The 22,647-nt window shown below is 51.6% G+C and overlaps 1 protein-coding gene across 9 annotated transcripts in view; it reads right to left on the minus strand.

Annotated features, from left to right (window-relative positions):
• Banp (BTG3 associated nuclear protein) overlaps positions 1-22,647 on the minus strand; it is an 88,384-nt gene that overhangs the window by 17,550 nt on the left and 48,187 nt on the right. For 5 of the 9 annotated variants that reach the window (XM_021631155.2, XM_021631160.2, XM_021631158.2 and 2 more), the window contains 4 exons: positions 21,176-21,343; positions 3,103-3,233; positions 1,582-1,653; positions 951-989 (listed from right to left, as the gene is read on the minus strand). In XM_021631155.2, coding sequence (XP_021486830.1) covers positions 951-989; positions 1,582-1,653; positions 3,103-3,233; positions 21,176-21,343 — 410 coding nt within the window. The remainder of the gene's footprint in view (positions 1-950; positions 990-1,581; positions 1,654-3,102; positions 3,234-21,175; positions 21,344-22,647) is intronic. The other 4 variants (XM_021631157.2, XM_021631161.2, XM_021631159.2 and 1 more) reach the window with 1 other exon arrangement.

Here is a 22,647-nt window from a genome sequence, read left to right on the forward strand (position 1 = left end):
TATTTTCAATTCCATGTAGAACTTTACTCATGAGTGAAACAGTGGGAAACTGGAAGGGTTTGCTTTCCTCATCCATGAAAAGGTGCCTCCTTCCCCCAGGGAAACATCAATGAAACAGACAAAAAACACATCATCAAAGGAGAAAGAGCCACTGATTTCAAGGCTGGGCCTTTGCAGCAAGAAACTCCCCAAGAAAAAGGCTATGAGAACTGACTTCTGCTACTTGTTCTCAACTGTTCAAGCTTGGCAGAAATTACTAGAGTCCTCTTTAGCTCTGACTCTTTCCCAAAGCAGGTGGACAGGAAAGACACGTGGGTCTTCCAGCACAGAAAGGGCTAGTTTTGGGAAATGAGCAGAGCATTCTGTATGATGAATGAGCTCTTAAGCTACATTACACAAACAAGAGCCTGTCCTGATTATTCATAACCCAAAGCTGTAATGAATCTTCACAAAAACTCCTTAAAGGCCACAGAAGTACAAATCGCCACTGCAACCACCAGCATCCCTCTGCCCAGTAGCACATCCCTCCTGGGGACCCAGAGCCTGGGCACTTCACTAAGCACAGAAGCCCTCCCAGGATAGACACTAAAGAACTGCTCTCCTTATCTCAGGAGAACAGGAAAGTGTTTATGTTTGACATTAATGAGCAAGAACCAAGCCTACCTTGTCTACCTGTGCAAACATCATCAGTTTCATGGAAAGTTGCAGAAAGCAATAAACATGGTGGAAGTTTCTTCTCAGGTGCAAAAACTAATGTGAGAGCCCACAAAGCACAAATGCAGGACAGAGTCCACCTGTACACACCTAGATACCTCAGCCCAGCTCCCTCCTATTGGAGGCAACCCCACCCCCACCCCCACCCCCACCCCCACCCCAGTGTCTCATGATGAGGAACACAGACGTGTGCAAGCCAGCTGAGAGGGTGTGAACAGGAATGGGTGAGCGCTTACCTGTCCATCCTGACCAACGTGATGAATCTGCAGATTGCCCTGCACAGAGAAAAAAAGAGACAGAGTGAGAATCTCCCTGCACTATTCAGAAATAACCAGGAAACCATTAATTCTACAAAAATTCAACCCTTTTAAGCAATAAAACTCACAAAAATAAAACAAGTATTATTAGCCAAATCTCTAGATTTTTTTCCTCTTGTAATAAAAGCATAAAACTTTAAACCTTTTCCCTCAACTCCCACAAATGAGAATGTATATTTTTCCTTTTTATTTTAAACAATTATAGGTCCACAAGGCATATACACACTAGCATGGTGTGGCCCACAGTGGAGCTGCATCCCCATGATGGGACTACACTATCAGGGCACTGCCTGCTTGTGTCACAACAGGCAGGAAGCTAGTCCCACTACTGGTACAAAAGAATTGCTCTGAGTCTGCAGGGTCTCTTCACAGATGTCATTTTACACCATCATAAATTGCAAAGGACGGCAGAAAAGTGTCCCAGTTACCCCACTGTGCCAGGCAGACTCTCCCCTAGAGCGCTTCCCAGGCTCTGCTGGAACGGCATTGGCTCCAAACGCTGAGTACATGATTGCATGGCCTTGTGGCCTTGTTCCGACGCCTGACTCACCTCACTGTCCTGTGTGATCTGCACCTGCTCTCCTTGAGGCACCTGAGCAATGTGGAGGTGGCCCTGTGGGATCCACAGCAAGAGAAGACACCGAGAAGCATCAGAGGAAAACAAACCAAAGGGAACAACAAGCACCCTCCGCCAGCTTCATGCCTATCTGCTGCCAGCCCAGCAGAGGGCAGGGTTTGGCCAGCTGCTGCACTGTGCGCACAGCCTGAGCTCATCCCAGCCTCTGGAAGTCAATGTTCATCACATGATTTATGCAACTTGCTGAACCTTTCAATGTTACTTAACAACTAAGAATGTGCAGTCCCTGGTAAGAATGCTGGTAAGGGTGGCAGGTGGGAGGAGTTACTCGTGTGCCCTGTACTAAAGGGCAGTTTTATTAAACACACATTTAAACAACTCATGTAAATACTAATAAATGAGGCTCCACAGAAGGCCAGACGTGTGACTCCCATCAAAATCCTATCTGGGGCAGGGGAGAAAACTGAGATTAAGAGCACTTGTTGTTCTTGCAAAAGACCTGAGTTCAGCTCCCAGCACCCATGTCAGGCAGCTCGCAAGAGCCCGTAACTCCAGCCCAGAGGCTCTGAAGCCCTCTTCTGGACTCTGTGGACACCTGCTTTCACATGTACAAACCCCACACATAGGTACACACTCATACACATAACTAAAAATTTTTAAATTTTAAAAAAGATTTTTTTTTTTAAATCTTATCTTAGCCTAAACAGATCGTATAGCAAACAACATGCTGCAGGTGTTGGGCCACACCTGCTTCACCACTCACAGAAACCTGTGCCAAAGGGATCTATCCCAGCGCTCTCGAAGACCTCCCCACTAGCCACTGAAAACGCCTGCTGGTGCCTAGTCATACACATCAACAAGCCCATGAACCCCATCACTTATAGCCATTCTGTTTCCTTTAAAACAGCCCCACAGCCCAGTGGACAAAAAGCAGCAGCACCCCAGTGCTGCCCTCAAAGCTCCTTGCTCTCTAGCAGGTTCTGAGGCGCATACTTCCTATTCTGCCACTTCCTACTGTGTGCTCAGAGTATGCAGAAGATTCTGGCTGGCCTCTGTGCTGTCCACGGCTCAGAGTGCAGCACTCCAACTAAGGCCTGCCACCATGAGGTGCCTGTGGGAGCCCGGCACACGTTAAACAGCCGCTGTGAGAAACCAAGGCCATGGTCTAGACCTTTTCCATCGTGAAAGGCTGCCTGGGTTCATGAGCTGAGAAATATGCTTCCAGGGAGACAAGTAGAAGCAGATTCCTTCAAACAGGCTGCACACAGATGTGTGGAGGCAACATCTGCACAGGACAAAGGGACGAACCACAGGGACCAGTAAACGTCCTGCAGTGGTTCCTATCACTGGGTTGTTCAACAGGAGCCAAGATCAAGGCTGTCATAGTACTTTTCTAAATGAAGCACCTTCAACATCACCTCACCTCCAGCTTTTTCTCCTTGTGCCAGCAACACTGCCCTAGCCACTTCCCCAAACATGTTAGAAGGTACGTACTACTTGCACCTGTCCATCCTCTCCAATCTGGTGGATCTGCACTTGCTGTGCGTTGGCCAACGCGTAGTGTAAGGCCTGTGGCTGCGACTGCTGTATCTCACTGGTGGGTGGCGGGGTACCCATCATGGTCTCTGTGGAACATGGGAGCAAGTGTTAGAGCCCTCAGGTCCCACATGCACAGTGACACCAGGTCATATTAGCTCCTTTATGCGCCCCCCACCTCTCCCACCCCTGTCAATTTCTGCGTAAGAGGAGAGGTACCTGGTTTCTAGACTCAGGCCAATGTATCTCTGCTCTGCAAGTCAAGGGAACTGAGATTTGTGACAGAGGCAAGCATTGTTAAGATTCAATGACACCACTGTAACAACCTCTTTCTCCTGCAAAAACAGGTAGACAAACTACTGAACTAATGCAGGGCTTGGGGGTCTGCCCACAGAAATGGTGCACAGGGAATGGTGGGATCAAGCCTGCATCAGCTCTGCCATATGTGGCACTTCTCCAAGGCAAATTTAGCTCAAAAATATTTCTGCAACACATCTTATTTCCTGCTTAATCAAAGTAAGGTACATTTGGTTTGATATGTGATCCATTCATTTCAATTGTAACATAAACTATAAGGAGCTTTTTCTCCAGTACTGGAGACTGAACCTTCAGCATGCTAGTCATGGGTTCTGACACTGAACACACCTCAGCCTCTGAGTGACATAACAAACACTGAAACAAGAAATTAGGGCTTAGATTTTTTTTCTTAACTTTTATCATATATTGTGCAGTTCTGTGGCAGAAAGTTATAATAACTGGTTAGAACAAATCTGCTGGGCAAACAGTCTAATACCTTGAAACTTGAGAAAGTAGACTATCAAAAATACAAGCTCACTATAAAGAAGCTCACTGTAAAGAAAAGCTCCTGCTCTTTCCACCAGCATCAGTTCCCACGTGGTTTTAAAAGCACTATGACAACTAAACCTGTGCATTCACACACATGCACAGGCAAAAGACAGACAAGCTGGTCCCTCTGACACTCTAAACTCCTGGCCAGTGTACAGATGCTACCTCCTGTATCCTGTGCAGTAAAGACGCAGCATGTTTGAATGTTCACACAGTGCTGACAAATGAAAAAGTCCTTCCCCCAGGCTCTAAGAAGCCAATTTCCAGAAGCTTACATGCAATTTATGACTCTGTGGTTTGTATCCAAACTGACAGTGATTAATCCATCATTAAATATAATAGCTTTGCTGGGCACATTGGCACACCTGCAACCCCAGCATTCAAAAGGCTGAGGAGGAGGGTAACAAGCTGGAGGTCAGCCTGGCCCATAGTGTAAGACCTGGTCTCAGAAAAATAAGGAATGAAGACATCTCCCAGAAGTAGAGCACTAGCCTGGCATGCATAAAGTCAGAGGTTCCACTCCCAGCACCACCAAACAAACAAACTAGCTAGCTGTCTTCATTACTTTTCTATTGCTGAAAAACACCATGATCAAAACACCTATAAGAAAAAGCATTTAAGCCGGGCATGGTGGCACACACCTGTGATTCTAGGCAGGCAGATCTCTCTGTAAGTTTGAGGCCAGCCTGGTCTACAAAACGAGTCCAGGACAGCAAAGGCTACACAGAGAAACCCTGTCTCAAAAAAGAAGGAGGAGGAGGAGGAAGAGGAGCAGCAGCAGCAGCAGCAGCATGTAATTGGGGCTAGAGGGTGAGTCATGGAAGGGAGCATGGCTGCAGGCAGGCAAGCATGGTGCTAGAGCAATAGATAAGGGCTTACATCTGATCCACAAGCACAAGGCAGACAGGAAGAGACTGGGCCTGGCATGAGCTTCTGAAATCTCAAAACCCACCCGCAGTGACACATCTCCTCCAACAAGGCCACACCTTCTATCTTTCCCAAAACAGTGGACCAACTGGAAACCAAGTATGGCTCCTTATGGGGTCCATTCTCACTCAAACAACCACACTAGCCTTGGCACAAAACTCACACATAGGGCCTGTGAGATGGCTCAGTAGGTAAAGGCACTCACCACCAAGCTTGCCAACCTGAGTCTGATGCCCAGAATGCACATGTAAGAAGGAAAGAACCTGCTCTTGCAAGATGTTCTTGGCTTCTATTCATTGCATGCCACATGCACTCTCACTACCATCCCCCACACACATGCACTCTCACTACCATCCCCCCCACACACACACATGCACTCTCACTACCATCCCCCACACACATGCACTCTCACTACCATCCCCCCCACACACATGCACTCTCACTACCATCCCCCCCACACACATGCACTCTCACTACCATCCCCCACACACACACACATGCACTCTCACTACCATCCCCCCCACACACATGCACTCTCACTACCATCCCCCACACACACACACATGCACTCTCACTACCATCCCCACACACACACATGCACTCTCACTACCATCCCCCCCACACACACACATGCACTCTCACTACCATCCCCCACACACATGCACTCTCACTACCATCCCCCCCACACACATGCACTCTCACTACCATCCCCCCCACACACATGCACTCTCACTACCATCCCCCACACACACACACATGCACTCTCACTACCATCCCCCCCACACACATGCACTCTCACTACCATCCCCCACACACACACACATGCACTCTCACTACCATCCCCCACACACACACACATGCACTCTCACTACCATCCCCACACACACACATGCACTCTCACTACCATCCCCCCCACACACACACATGCACTCTCACTACCATCCCCCACACACACACACATGCACTCTCACTACCATCCCCCACACACACACACATGCACTCTCACTACCATCCCCCCCACACACATGCACTCTCACTACCATCCCCCACACACACACACATGCACTCTCACTACCATCCCCCACACACACACACATGCACTCTCACTACCATCCCCCACACACATGCACTCTCACTACCATCCCCCCCACACACACACATGCACTCTCACTACCATCCCCCACACACACATGCACTCTCACTACCATCCCCCACACACACACACATGCACTCTCACTACCATCCCCACACACACACATGCACTCTCACTACCATCCCCCACACACATGCACTCTCACTACCATCCCCCACACACACACATGCACTCTCACTACCATCCCCCCACACACATGCACTCTCACTACCATCCCCCCCACATGCACTCTCACTACCATCCCCACACACACATGCACTCTCACTACCATCCCCCACACACACATGCACTCTCACTACCATCCCCACACACACACATGCACTCTCACTACCATCCACACACACACATGCACTCTCACTACCATCCCCCTACACACACACATGCACTCTCACTACCATCCCCCACACACACATGCACTCTCACTACCATCCCCCACACACACATGCACTCTCACTACCATCCCCCACACACACACATGCACTCTCACTACCATCCCCCCACACACATGCACTCTCACTACCATCCCCCACACACACACACGTGCACTCTCACTACCATCCCCCACACACACACATGCACTCTCACTACCATCCCCCCCCACACACACACATGCACTCTCACTACCATCCCCCACACACATGCACTCTCACTAGCATCCCCCCACACACATGCACTCTCACTACCATCCCCCCCACACACATGCACTCTCACTACCATCCCCCACACACACACATGCACTCTCACTACCATCCCCCCCACACACATGCACTCTCACTACCATCCCCACACACACACACATGCACTCTCACTACCATCCCCCACACACACACACATGCACTCTCACTACCATCCCCCACACACATGCACTCTCACTACCATCCCCCCCACACACACACATGCACTCTCACTACCATCCACACACACACACACACACATGCACTCTCACTACCATCCCCCCACACACACACATGCACTCTCACTACCATCCCCCACACACACACACATGCACTCTCACTACCATCCCCCACACACACACATGCACTCTCACTACCATCCCCCACACACACACACATGCACTCTCACTACCATCCCCCACACACACATGCACTCTCACTACCATCCCCACACACACACATGCACTCTCACTACCATCCCCACACACACACACATGCACTCTCACTACCATCCCCCACACACACATGCACTCTCACTACCATCCCCCACACACACACATGCACTCTCACTACCATCCCCCCACACACATGCACTCTCACTACCATCCCCCACACACACACACGTGCACTCTCACTACCATCCCCCACACACACACATGCACTCTCACTACCATCCCCACACACACACACATGCACTCTCACTACCATCCCCCACACACACACACATGCACTCTCACTACCATCCCCCACACACACATGCACTCTCACTACCATCCACACACACACATGCACTCTCACTACCATCCCCCACACACACACATGCACTCTCACTACCATCCCCCACACACACACACATGCACTCTCACTACCATCCCCCACACACACATGCACTCTCACTACCATCCACACACACACATGCACTCTCACTACCATCCCCCTACACACACACATGCACTCTCACTACCATCCCCCACACACACATGCACTCTCACTACCATCCCCCACACACACATGCACTCTCACTACCATCCCCCACACACACACATGCACTCTCACTACCATCCCCCCACACACATGCACTCTCACTACCATCCCCCACACACACACACGTGCACTCTCACTACCATCCCCCACACACACACATGCACTCTCACTACCATCCCCACACACACACACATGCACTCTCACTACCATCCCCCACACACACACATGCACTCTCACTACCATCCCCCACACACACACACATGCACTCTCACTACCATCCCCCCACACACATGCACTCTCACTACCATCCCCCCCACACACATGCACTCTCACTACCATCCCCCCCCCACACACACATGCACTCTCACTACCATCCCCCCCACACACATGCACTCTCACTACCATCCCCACACACATGCACTCTCACTACCATCCCCACACACATGCACTCTCACTACCATCCCCCCCACACACACACATGCACTCTCACTACCATCCCCCACACACACACATGCACTCTCACTACCATCCACACACACACACACACACATGCACTCTCACTACCATCCCCCCACACACACACATGCACTCTCACTACCATCCCCCACACACATGCACTCTCACTACCATCCCCCCCACACACACACATGCACTCTCACTACCATCCACACACACACACACACACACATGCACTCTCACTACCATCCCCCACACACATGCACTCTCACTACCATCCCCCCCCCACACACACATGCACTCTCACTACCATCCCCCACACACACATGCACTCTCACTACCATCCCCCACACACATGCACTCTCACTACCATCCCCCCCACACACACACATGCACTCTCACTACCATCCACACACACACATGCACTCTCACTACCATCCCCCACACACACACACATGCACTCTCACTACCATCCACACACACACATGCACTCTCACTACCATCCCCCACACACACACACATGCACTCTCACTACCATCCCCCCCCCCACACACATGCACTCTCACTACCATCCCCACACACACACACATGCACTCTCACTACCATCCCCCACACACACACATGCACTCTCACTACCATCCACACACACACATGCACTCTCACTACCATCCCCCACACACATACACACACATGCACTCTCACTACCATCCCCCACACACATGCACTCTCACTACCATCCCCCACACACATGCACTCTCACTACCATCCCCCACACACATGCACTCTCACTACCATCCCCCACACACACATGCACTCTCACTACCATCCCCCACACACACACACACATGCACTCTCACTACCATCCCCACACACACACACATGCACTCTCACTACCATCCCCACACACACACACATGCACTCTCACTACCATCCCCCACACACACATGCACTCTCACTACCATCCCCCCACACACACACATGCACTCTCACTACCATCCCCACACACACACACACACATGCACTCTCACTACCATCCCCCACACACACATGCACTCTCACTACCATCCCCCACACACACACACATGCACTCTCACTACCATCCCCCACACACACACATGCACTCTCACTACCATCCCCCACACACACACACATGCACTCTCACTACCATCCCCCACACACACATGCACTCTCACTACCATCCCCACACACACACATGCACTCTCACTACCATCCCCACACACACACACATGCACTCTCACTACCATCCCCCACACACATGCACTCTCACTACCATCCCCCCCACACACATGCACTCTCACTACCATCCCCCCACACACACACATGCACTCTCACTACCATCCCCCACACACACATGCACTCTCACTACCATCCCCCCCACACACACATGCACTCTCACTACCATCCACACACACATGCACTCTCACTACCATCCCCCACACACACACACATGCACTCTCACTACCATCCCCCACACACACACATGCACTCTCACTACCATCCCCCTACACACACACATGCACTCTCACTACCATCCCCCACACACACACATGCACTCTCACTACCATCCCCCCCACACACACACATGCACTCTCACTACCATCCCCCACACACATGCACTCTCACTACCATCCCCCCCACACACATGCACTCTCACTACCATCCCCCACACACACATGCACTCTCACTACCATCCCCCACACACACACACATGCACTCTCACTACCATCCCCCCCACACACACACATGCACTCTCACTACCATCCCCCACACACACACACATGCACTCTCACTACCATCCCCCCCACACACACACATGCACTCTCACTACCATCCCCCACACACACACACATGCACTCTCACTACCATCCCCCACACACACATGCACTCTCACTACCATCCCCCACACACACACATGCACTCTCACTACCATCCCCCCCACACATGCACTCTCACTACCATCCCCACACACACATGCACTCTCACTACCATCCCCACACACACACACATGCACTCTCACTACCATCCCCCCACACACACACATGCACTCTCACTACCATCCCCCACACACACATGCACTCTCACTACCATCCACACACACACACACATGCACTCTCACTACCATCCCCCCCCACACACACATGCACTCTCACTACCATCCCCCACACACACACACATGCACTCTCACTACCATCCCCCACACACACACACATGCACTCTCACTACCATCCCCCACACACATGCACTCTCACTACCATCCCCCTACACACACACACACACATGCACTCTCACTACCATCCCCCCCACACACACATGCACTCTCACTACCATCCCCCACACACATGCACTCTCACTACCATCCCCCACACACACACACATGCACTCTCACTACCATCCCCCCACACACATGCACTCTCACTACCATCCCCCACACACACACACATGCACTCTCACTACCATCCCCCCCACACACACACATGCACTCTCACTACCATCCCACACACACACATGCACTCTCACTACCATCCCCCCACACACATGCACTCTCACTACCATCCCCCCCACACACATGCACTCTCACTACCATCCCCCACACACACACACATGCACTCTCACTACCATCCCCACACACACATGCACTCTCACTACCATCCCCACACACATGCACTCTCACTACCATCCCCACACACATGCACTCTCACTACCATCCCCCACACACATGCACTCTCACTACCATCCCCCACACACATGCACTCTCACTACCATCCCCCACACACACACACATGCACTCTCACTACCATCCCCCCCCACACACACATGCACTCTCACTACCATCCCCCACACACATGCACTCTCACTACCATCCCCACACACATGCACTCTCACTACCATCCCCCACACACATGCACTCTCACTACCATCCCCCACACACATGCACTCTCACTACCATCCCCACACACATGCACTCTCACTACCATCCCCACACACACACACATGCACTCTCACTACCATCCCCCACACACATGCACTCTCACTACCATCCCCACACACACATGCACTCTCACTACCATCCCCACACACACACACATGCACTCTCACTACCATCCCCCCCACACACATGCACTCTCACTACCATCCCCCACACACACACACATGCACTCTCACTACCATCCCCCACACACACACACATGCACTCTCACTACCATCCCCCACACACATGCACTCTCACTACCATCCCCCACACACACACATGCACTCTCACTACCATCCCCCACACACACACACATGCACTCTCACTACCATCCCCCCACACACATGCACTCTCACTACCATCCCCCCACACACATGCACTCTCACTACCATCCCCCCCCCACACACACATGCACTCTCACTACCATCCCCCACACACACACACATGCACTCTCACTACCATCCCCACACACACACACATGCACTCTCACTACCATCCCCCCCACACACATGCACTCTCACTACCATCCCCCCCACACACACACATGCACTCTCACTACCATCCCCACACACACACACATGCACTCTCACTACCATCCCCCCCACACACACACATGCACTCTCACTACCATCCACACACACACACACACACACATGCACTCTCACTACCATCCCCCCCACATGCACTCTCACTACCATCCCCCACACACACATGCACTCTCACTACCATCCCCACACACACACACATGCACTCTCACTACCATCCCCCACACACACATGCACTCTCACTACCATCCCCACACACATGCACTCTCACTACCATCCCCCACACACACACACATGCACTCTCACTACCATCCCCCACACACATGCACTCTCACTACCATCCCCCACACACACATGCACTCTCACTACCATCCCCCCCCCACACACACACATGCACTCTCACTACCATCCCCCACACACATGCACTCTCACTACCATCCCCACACACACACACATGCACTCTCACTACCATCCCCCCCACACACATGCACTCTCACTACCATCCCCCCCACACACACACATGCACTCTCACTACCATCCCCACACACACACACATGCACTCTCACTACCATCCCCCACACACACATGCACTCTCACTACCATCCCCCACACACATGCACTCTCACTACCATCCCCCACACACACATGCACTCTCACTACCATCCCCCCCCCACACACACACATGCACTCTCACTACCATCCCCCACACACATGCACTCTCACTACCATCCCCACACACACACACATGCACTCTCACTACCATCCCCCCCACACACACATGCACTCTCACTACCATCCCCCCACACACATGCACTCTCACTACCATCCCCCCCACACACATGCACTCTCACTACCATCCCCCCCACACACATGCACTCTCACTACCATCCCCCACACACACATGCACTCTCACTACCATCCACACACACACACATGCACTCTCACTACCATCCCCCACACACACACACATGCACTCTCACTACCATCCCCCACACACACACACATGCACTCTCACTACCATCCCCCACACACATGCACTCTCACTACCATCCCCCACACACATGCACTCTCACTACCATCCCCCACACACACACATGCACTCTCACTACCATCCCCCCACACACACACATGCACTCTCACTACCATCCCCCCACACACACACATGCACTCTCACTACCATCCCCCCACACACACACATGCACTCTCACTACCATCCCCCCACACACACATGCACTCTCACTACCATCCCCCCCACACACATGCACTCTCACTACCATCCCCCACACACACACACATGCACTCTCACTACCATCCCCCACACACACATGCACTCTCACTACCATCCCCCCACACACACATGCACTCTCACTACCATCCCCCACACACACACACATGCACTCTCACTACCATCCCCCACACACACATGCACTCTCACTACCATCCCCCCACACACACATGCACTCTCACTACCATCCCCCACACACACACACATGCACTCTCACTACCATCCCCCACACACACACATGCACTCTCACTACCATCCCCACACACACACACATGCACTCTCACTACCATCCCCACACACACATGCACTCTCACTACCATCCCCCACACACATGCACTCTCACTACCATCCCCCCACACACATGCACTCTCACTACCATCCCCCACACACACACACATGCACTCTCACTACCATCCCCCCACACACATGCACTCTCACTACCATCCACACACACACACACATGCACTCTCACTACCATCCCCACACACACACACACACATGCACTCTCACTACCATCCCCCCACACACATGCACTCTCACTACCATCCCCACACACACACACACATGCACTCTCACTACCATCCCCCCACACACACACACATGCACTCTCACTACCATCCCCACACACACACACACATGCACTCTCACTACCATCCCCCACACACATGCACTCTCACTACCATCCCCCACACACACATGCACTCTCACTACCATCCCCCCACACACATGCACTCTCACTACCATCCCCCACACACATGCACTCTCACTACCATCCACACACACACACACATGCACTCTCACTACCATCCCCCACACACACACATGCACTCTCACTACCATCCCCCACACACACATGCACTCTCACTACCATCCCCCCCCACACACACACATGCACTCTCACTACCATCCCCACACACACACACACATGCACTCTCACTACCATCCCCCACACACATGCACTCTCACTACCATCCCCCCCACACACACACATGCACTCTCACTACCATCCCCCCACACACATGCACTCTCACTACCATCCACACACACACACACATGCACTCTCACTACCATCCCCCCCCACACACACACATGCACTCTCACTACCATCCCCCCACACACATGCACTCTCACTACCATCCACACACACACACACATGCACTCTCACTACCATCCCCACACACACACACACACATGCACTCTCACTACCATCCCCCCACACACATGCACTCTCACTACCATCCCCCTACACACACACATGCACTCTCACTACCATCCCCACACACACACACACATGCACTCTCACTACCATCCCCCACACACATGCACTCTCACTACCATCCACACACACACACACATGCACTCTCACTACCATCCCCACACACACACACACACATGCACTCTCACTACCATCCCCCCACACACATGCACTCTCACTACCATCCCCACACACACACACACATGCACTCTCACTACCATCCCCCCCCACACACACACATGCACTCTCACTACCATCCCCACACACACACACACATGCACTCTCACTACCATCCCCCCCACACACATGCACTCTCACTACCATCCCCCACACACACACATGCACTCTCACTACCATCCCCACACACACACATGCACTCTCACTACCATCCCCCACACACACACACATGCACTCTCACTACCATCCCCCCCCACACACACACATGCACTCTCACTACCATCCCCACACACACACACACATGCACTCTCACTACCATCCCCCCACACACATGCACTCTCACTACCATCCCCACACACACATGCACTCTCACTACCATCCCCCCCACACATGCACTCTCACTACCATCCCCACACACACACACATGCACTCTCACTACCATCCCCCCACACACATGCACTCTCACTACCATCCCCCACACACACACACATGCACTCTCACTACCATCCCCCCACACACATGCACTCTCACTACCATCCCCCACACACATGCACTCTCACTACCATCCCCCACACACACACACATGCACTCTCACTACCATCCCCCACACACACATGCACTCTCACTACCATCCCCCCACACACACACATGCACTCTCACTACCATCCCCCACACACACACACATGCACTCTCACTACCATCCCCCACACACACATGCACTCTCACTACCATCCCCCCACACACATGCACTCTCACTACCATCCCCCCACACACACACATGCACTCTCACTACCATCCCCCACACACATGCACTCTCACTACCATCCACACACACATGCACTCTCACTACCATCCACACACACATGCACTCTCACTACCATCCCCCCCCACACACACACACACACATGCACTCTCACTACCATCCCCCCCACACACACACATGCACTCTCACTACCATCCCCCACACACATGCACTCTCACTACCATCCCCCCCCCACACACACACATGCACTCTCACTACCATCCCCCCCACACACACACATGCACTCTCACTACCATCCACACACACACACACATGCACTCTCACTACCATCCCCCCCACACACATGCACTCTCACTACCATCCCCCACACACATGCACTCTCACTACCATCCCCCCCACACACACACACATGCACTCTCACTACCATCCCCCCACACACATGCACTCTCACTACCATCCCCCACACACACACACATGCACTCTCACTACCATCCCCCCACACACATGCACTCTCACTACCATCCCCACACACACACATGCACTCTCACTACCATCCCCCCACACACACACATGCACTCTCACTACCATCCCCCCACACACACACATGCACTCTCACTACCATCCCCCCACACACACACATGCACTCTCACTACCATCCCCCCCACACACATGCACTCTCACTACCATCCCCCACACACACACACATGCACTCTCACTACCATCCCCCCACACACATGCACTCTCACTACCATCCCCCCCACACACACACATGCACTCTCACTACCATCCCCCACACACATGCACTCTCACTACCATCCCCCCCACACACACACATGCACTCTCACTACCATCCACACACACACACACATGCACTCTCACTACCATCCCCCCACACACATGCACTCTCACTACCATCCCCCCCACACACACACATGCACTCTCACTACCATCCACACACACACACACATGCACTCTCACTACCATCCCCCCCACACACACACATGCACTCTCACTACCATCCCCCCACACACATGCACTCTCACTACCATCCCCCACACACACATGCACTCTCACTACCATCCCCCACACACATGCACTCTCACTACCATCCCCCCCCACACACACATGCACTCTCACTACCATCCCCCACACACATGCACTCTCACTACCATCCCCACACACACACACATGCACTCTCACTAACATCCCCCCCACACACATGCACTCTCACTACCATCCCCACACACACACATGCACTCTCACTACCATCCCCCACACACACACATGCACTCTCACTACCATCCCCACACACACACATGCACTCTCACTACCATCCCCCCACACACATGCACTCTCACTACCATCCCCCACACACACATGCACTCTCACTACCATCCCCCCCCACACACACACATGCACTCTCACTACCATCCCCCCCACACACACACACACATGCACTCTCACTACCATCCCCCACACACACACACATGCACTCTCACTACCATCCCCCACACACATGCACTCTCACTACCATCCCCCACACACATGCACTCTCACTACCATCCCCCACACACATGCACTCTCACTACCATCCACACACACATGCACTCTCACTACCATCCCCCACACACATGCACTCTCACTACCATCCCCACACACACACATGCACTCTCACTACCATCCCCCCCACACACACACACACATGCACTCTCACTACCATCCCCCACACACACACATGCACTCTCACTACCATCCCCCACACACATGCACTCTCACTACCATCCCCACACACACACATGCACTCTCACTACCATCCCCCACACACACACACATGCACTCTCACTACCATCCCCCCCACACACACACACACATGCACTCTCACTACCATCCACACACACATGCACTCTCACTACCATCCCCCACACACATGCACTCTCACTACCATCCCCCCCACACACACACACACATGCACTCTCACTACCATCCCCCCCACACACACACACACATGCACTCTCACTACCATCCCCCCCACACACACACACACATGCACTCTCACTACCATCCCCCCACACACATGCACTCTCACTACCATCCCCCACACACACACACATGCACTCTCACTACCATCCCCACACACACACATGCACTCTCACTACCATCCCCCCCCCACACACACATGCACTCTCACTACCATCCCCCCCCCACACACACATGCACTCTCACTACCATGCCCCCCACACAGGGGCATGCACATGAAAACACACACACAAAATAAGATAAATAAAAGACGGGATTCTTATTTTATAAATATTTTTAAGGGAAAAAAGAAATTCATTTGCAGTGTTGTGTGGTGGTTCCTTGTCTCTGCTAACGAGTCTACAGCAACAAGGCAACCCAGGTGGAATCAATACCAATTCCAAATTAACAGAATTGTGGCTTAACTACATTTTACCCATCACCAAAACAGTCTTGAATACCAGAATAGCTTTGCTAAGACACCAGCTGATGCAGACAGAACAATGACAAAAATTCCCAAAGTCCCTTGGCCTACCCACCTACTCCGCCTAATCAGATCTTTGCCAGGAATGAGGCATGTTAAGGACAATGTCTCCTCGTCTGTTTACAAGGCAGTACACTTTCACAAGGCCCTATGGATGCTGTGTAACATGACAACCCCAAGCCCAGGCCCTCTTCAGAAAGCAAGTGCCTATCTGCCTCCTCAGCCATGGCCTGAAACTAGAACTACTAGCTCAGAAGCAGTTCTGAGGCAGCTCGGAGTTAGTCCCAAATAACACACACCCAAGCCACAGGAAGAGGATTACAATAATCATGGCTGGTGGTGTTCTGGAGCCTCTGCGCCCTGTGGAACAGCACCTTCCTAGCCACAGCTTCCCTTCTACTCCAAACAACAGCACAGAATGGGTCAGCATGGTTCTCACTCTAAAAGTGTCCACTGGCAAGAGAATAGAACCACAGGAACAGCAGCTTGGCAGTGCCTTCTGGGAATGATGCCTAGGTCAGACCAGTGCACACACTATAAGGTCTGTCCACTCCCCAACAGTCACCCTGGGCAGCTGCCAGCTGCCAGGGCCTCTCAAACATGCCACTCCTGGGGACCTGACAGAATTTGGGCACTTAATACATTGCACAGTGGCTGGCCACCCACACAAGAAGCCGGCATCCACAGCATCTCAGCGAAATTGCCAATACGTTTACAAGCAAAGTAGCAAAAGTGCAACCAGCTACTAATAACATTTTTTTGAAAACTAAAAAACAAAATATAAATATCATCACACTAAACTACAGCCAAATAGCAGAAAGAAACACAAATAACTAGAAGAGCCCAAACACTGATAAGCAAATAAACCTGACGTTGACTAGAGCAGGAGCAACAGAAACAGACACAGGCACTTGAGTCTCCACCTGCAAAGCAGCTGTTGGCTTAAAGACCAGGAGGCCCTTATTGACTTAAGAGCCTCAAAAGCAAAAGTGTAGGCTTGGGCCAGCAAGGTGCTTGTCAGTTGGGCAATGGCTAGAAATGTGGAACTTCAGGCCGCTCCACTCTACCTGAAGTAAATATGAGCTGACCCTGGTTCCAAAGCAGCACACCTCCACCTGACAAGCTGAGCACCTTCAGCCCCAGATTCGTGCACCCGTCAGCAACCCACCTGTAGAAGGAATGTGCTAACGGGTGTTTGGGATATGAATGGTGCACTGACCTGCTTCTTCTATGCCAACCCCTTGGCACCTGCATCTCCGAAGGCAGCCCAACTCACCAACAATGCTACTCCTCAGGTCCTTCATGAACACAACAAACCCTGTACAGTTGAGTGTCTCATTGAAGTTCCCCTGTCAACATAGAAGCTATCTCTGGACTGCCTTCTTAGTGGCTCCTAACTATTACCCTGTGGCCATAGGGTCAGACCATCACTGTGATGGCTCAAGCAATGTACGCAGGGCACTGTCCAACTACACAGGTGCCAGGACTCAGCGTGGGTATGAATGCAGCAGTGGAGCCCACAGTCCATACTTCTGGGGTGTATGTGCACCTGAGCAGGTGCATTGGGCAGCCAGCTACAGAACCCTGGCTCTTTTCCATCCACCCTATGCTGGTCATTAAGCTAAGTAATGCAGACCACAACACCTCACCGTGTCAGATTTGGGGGAGACTTGCCTCAAGGCCATGTCTGATAAACTCTACCTGACTAGTTCTTTGTGATGAAACAAAGAGCCAACTTCAGCCTGCATCAAATGCAGGCGCCCGGCAACTGTTCCCTTATGTATCATCTCTAACTCTACTTGACAATTATTTGAAATTCTATTTTCTTCCTTGCTTCTACATTCCTATTCCCCTTTTAAGCACTTGAATATAACTTTAATAACATTTTAGTGGCATGAGCTGCTAATTCCAACTGGATCTCCTTATCACTACTAGGCTTTTTTGATTGTTCGGTTAGTTGGTTAGTTGGCTGGGTTTGGGTTTTGTTTGTTGTGCGTTGTGGTCATTTCCCTGTGACTTGATATTGGATCCTAGACCTTATGAATGTTCCCAGGTTAGGTGCCTAGATTTTTTTTTTTTTCCTTTTGAAATGCTGAAATATGTGGCCCAGTAAAATCTTTTCAGCTTGTCTTTAAGTTCTGCCTTTATGGGTTTGGAGAGATGTCTCAGCTCTTACAAGCACTGGCTGCTCTTTCAGAGGACCTGGCTTCAGTTCACAGCACCCACATGGCGCTTCACAACCACCCATAACCTCAGTTCCAGGAGATGTGATGCACAGACCTAGGTATCCACTTGTGTGTGCAGCGGCTTTCTCAGCAAGAAGGCTCCCTCCAGTGTCTACTGTTGCAACCTGATAAAAGCAGAATCTCCCCACCCTTTGCACTATCGCATGGATGCAGAGCTCATGAGAGCCTCGGTAAGTCAGAACTAATGAGCCACTGTGAGAACTGCCCCTCTGAAGACGCTGTTTTTCAAGTAAGGAAGGAGCAAACCATAGCCAGCATGGGTGGAGAGCACTCAAGAGCACGTCTAAGATTAGCCACTAGTCACGGTCGGCCCATTCAACAGCCACACCTCCCTCAGCCAGACAGACTTCACCACGCATGCTGTACTCATGTCTAGAAGCTCCGCCAGGTTCCCAGGATAGAACTCAGACTCCTCGTCCTGCATGCCACCTGTAGAAATACTGCCTTACAGGGAACAATGTGTGTGGCCCATGCAGCTGCCACCTAAGGAACCTTGGCAACAGCTAGAGCTAAGTGTCTAATAACCACCAAACACAGGAGGAAGAACTCTTTCTGGAAGATGGTCAAGAAGGGCTCCAGGTGACCAGCTTTGTAGTTTCCAAAACAGAGTCCCTGGACAAAGCCTGCACTGAGAGGGAGCCCTGCCGGAGCCCTGCCAGAGCCCTGCCCACTGCTGCCCTCGGTCCTGAGCTGACCCTCAAGCAGGACTCAGGTTTCAGGAGCTACTGCTACTGCCAAGAAAGCTACGAAAAAGAGTTTAACAGATAACTTTGGGATTGAGAGCATAGCTCAGTGACAAAGTCATAGACCCAAGATTGCCCAAGATCCTGGGCTCAAGCCCTAGCACTAGAATGAAGGGAGGGGACAGGCCAACAGGTCACCAGGGTTCAGAGAATTTGTCTCTGTGATCTTAAGGACAAGCCTGGGTCTACAGCCTCAAGCTAATGTGAAGAGCACAATATGGTCCCTCCACACTTCACCACGGCCATTCTCAAAGTAACAGTAACTACTGTTAAGGCAGCAAGACACTCAGAAAATGAGTAACCAGGCAATACAAGAAGATCCCGCACAAATTTTTTTCCATTTGAACTTACAGTGTAAAATAATCAGGCTTCTGCCTAGGGAGTTCTCAAAAGACCAGGCTCACACTGAGTGGGGCCAGGACCGATGAGCTGCTGGGCTGCACTCTGTATGCACGCAAAGGCTTCGGGCAGCCTTCTCCTGAGCCTACCTGAGGCACTGTATGAGGATGAGGATGGGGTCCTTCGGGAGAAGCTCTTGACTGCTAGGCTCTGGCCTCGCTGCTTCCGCCGCCAGGCTGTTCGGCACTTGGAGTCAATGCTCTGCTTAATCCGATACCAGTCGGATTCCGTGATCCCAAATTTGTAGAAGAGGTGACCTGAAAGAACATGTCCCAGATAAAAGCTGTCACACATAGGCCTTATCCTGGGCCCCACTGCTGAAAGCACCAAAACACAGAAGCTGAGCACTGCTAGGAGACCCAGCTGACCTGCTGGCCTACTCCTAGAAGGCTGACTCATCTTCCAGAAAATCTCACTTCATCAGGAAAAAGCATCACTCAGGTCACTAGGTCAGCAGGATCAGATGCAGATACTTATCACTCTTCCTGTCTATTTAACCTTTAAGTAACTTGACTTTACTCCAACACCAAGGGGAATCCATTTCTCACAGGCTCCAGACTTTAACTTCTCTTGCCCTAAACTCACAAGACAACAACACACGCCATCTTGTTTGCCTAGGGAATCAAACAGAGACTTCACACTGCACTCATGCAGTTCTTGCCAGACCTATATGTAGTCTGTTTCCCTCTGCTCCTCTGTTAGGCCCCCACATCTGTCCAACCAGCCAACAGTACTCTGCCATCCCTCCTCACTCAAAGTCCCCTCAGCACAGCACACTTGCTTTCTACAACACCTATCGTGTCCCAAAATGTATAGGATTCTCACTCAGTGTTTTTACCCTTTTTTCCTTTTAAATGCAGGGAACCTAGTTTTACGCACTGTGCCTGTCAGGAACCAGCCTTGGCGCTCGGTAAACCCTGGCTAGCTGCTCAGTGAGCAACAGTCATCTGAAGATACCTGGCCAGTGCTCCTTGTCAGGTGCTTGCTCCTGCATTTTTACCAGGCTGTCTCCCAGAACACAATTTCCTTGTGCACAGGGATTACTCTCTAGAGTTGCTTGATGCCTTGGGGAAGGATACTACCCACACCTCACCACTGGAGGAAGGAACAGGCGTGCACATGGCAGAGCACCTTCTGGAACCCAAACTGCTAATCCTTATGCCAGGCACATCACTGAACAACTAAAAAAAAAAAAAAAGAAAGAAACAAACAAAACAAAACAAAGAAAAAAAAATCAAAGCGGCAGAAGCACGCCAGAAACAGGTGACTGAGGGGAGCTGACAGCCTAGCCCCACATCTCACTAGTCTATGAGGTGTTCCTCCCTTTTTTTCTTTTTAGAACTTATTTTTTATATTGCTACTTCTTAACACTGCCAATTAAAATCTTTACTAAATTGTGGTGTATGTGTGTGTGTGCACCCATGTATGTGCACACAAGTGCAGGTGCCCACAGAGAGATCAGTCATCGGATCTCCTAGAGCTGGAGCTACAAGGCACTGTGAGCCACTGATGTGGGAGCTGAGAACAAAGCTCAGAGCTCTTACCCACTGGACCATGTTTC

This window comes from Meriones unguiculatus, chromosome 10 (assembly GCF_030254825.1).
Source record: "Meriones unguiculatus strain TT.TT164.6M chromosome 10, Bangor_MerUng_6.1, whole genome shotgun sequence".
NCBI classification, from domain to species: Eukaryota; Metazoa; Chordata; class Mammalia; order Rodentia; family Muridae; genus Meriones; species Meriones unguiculatus.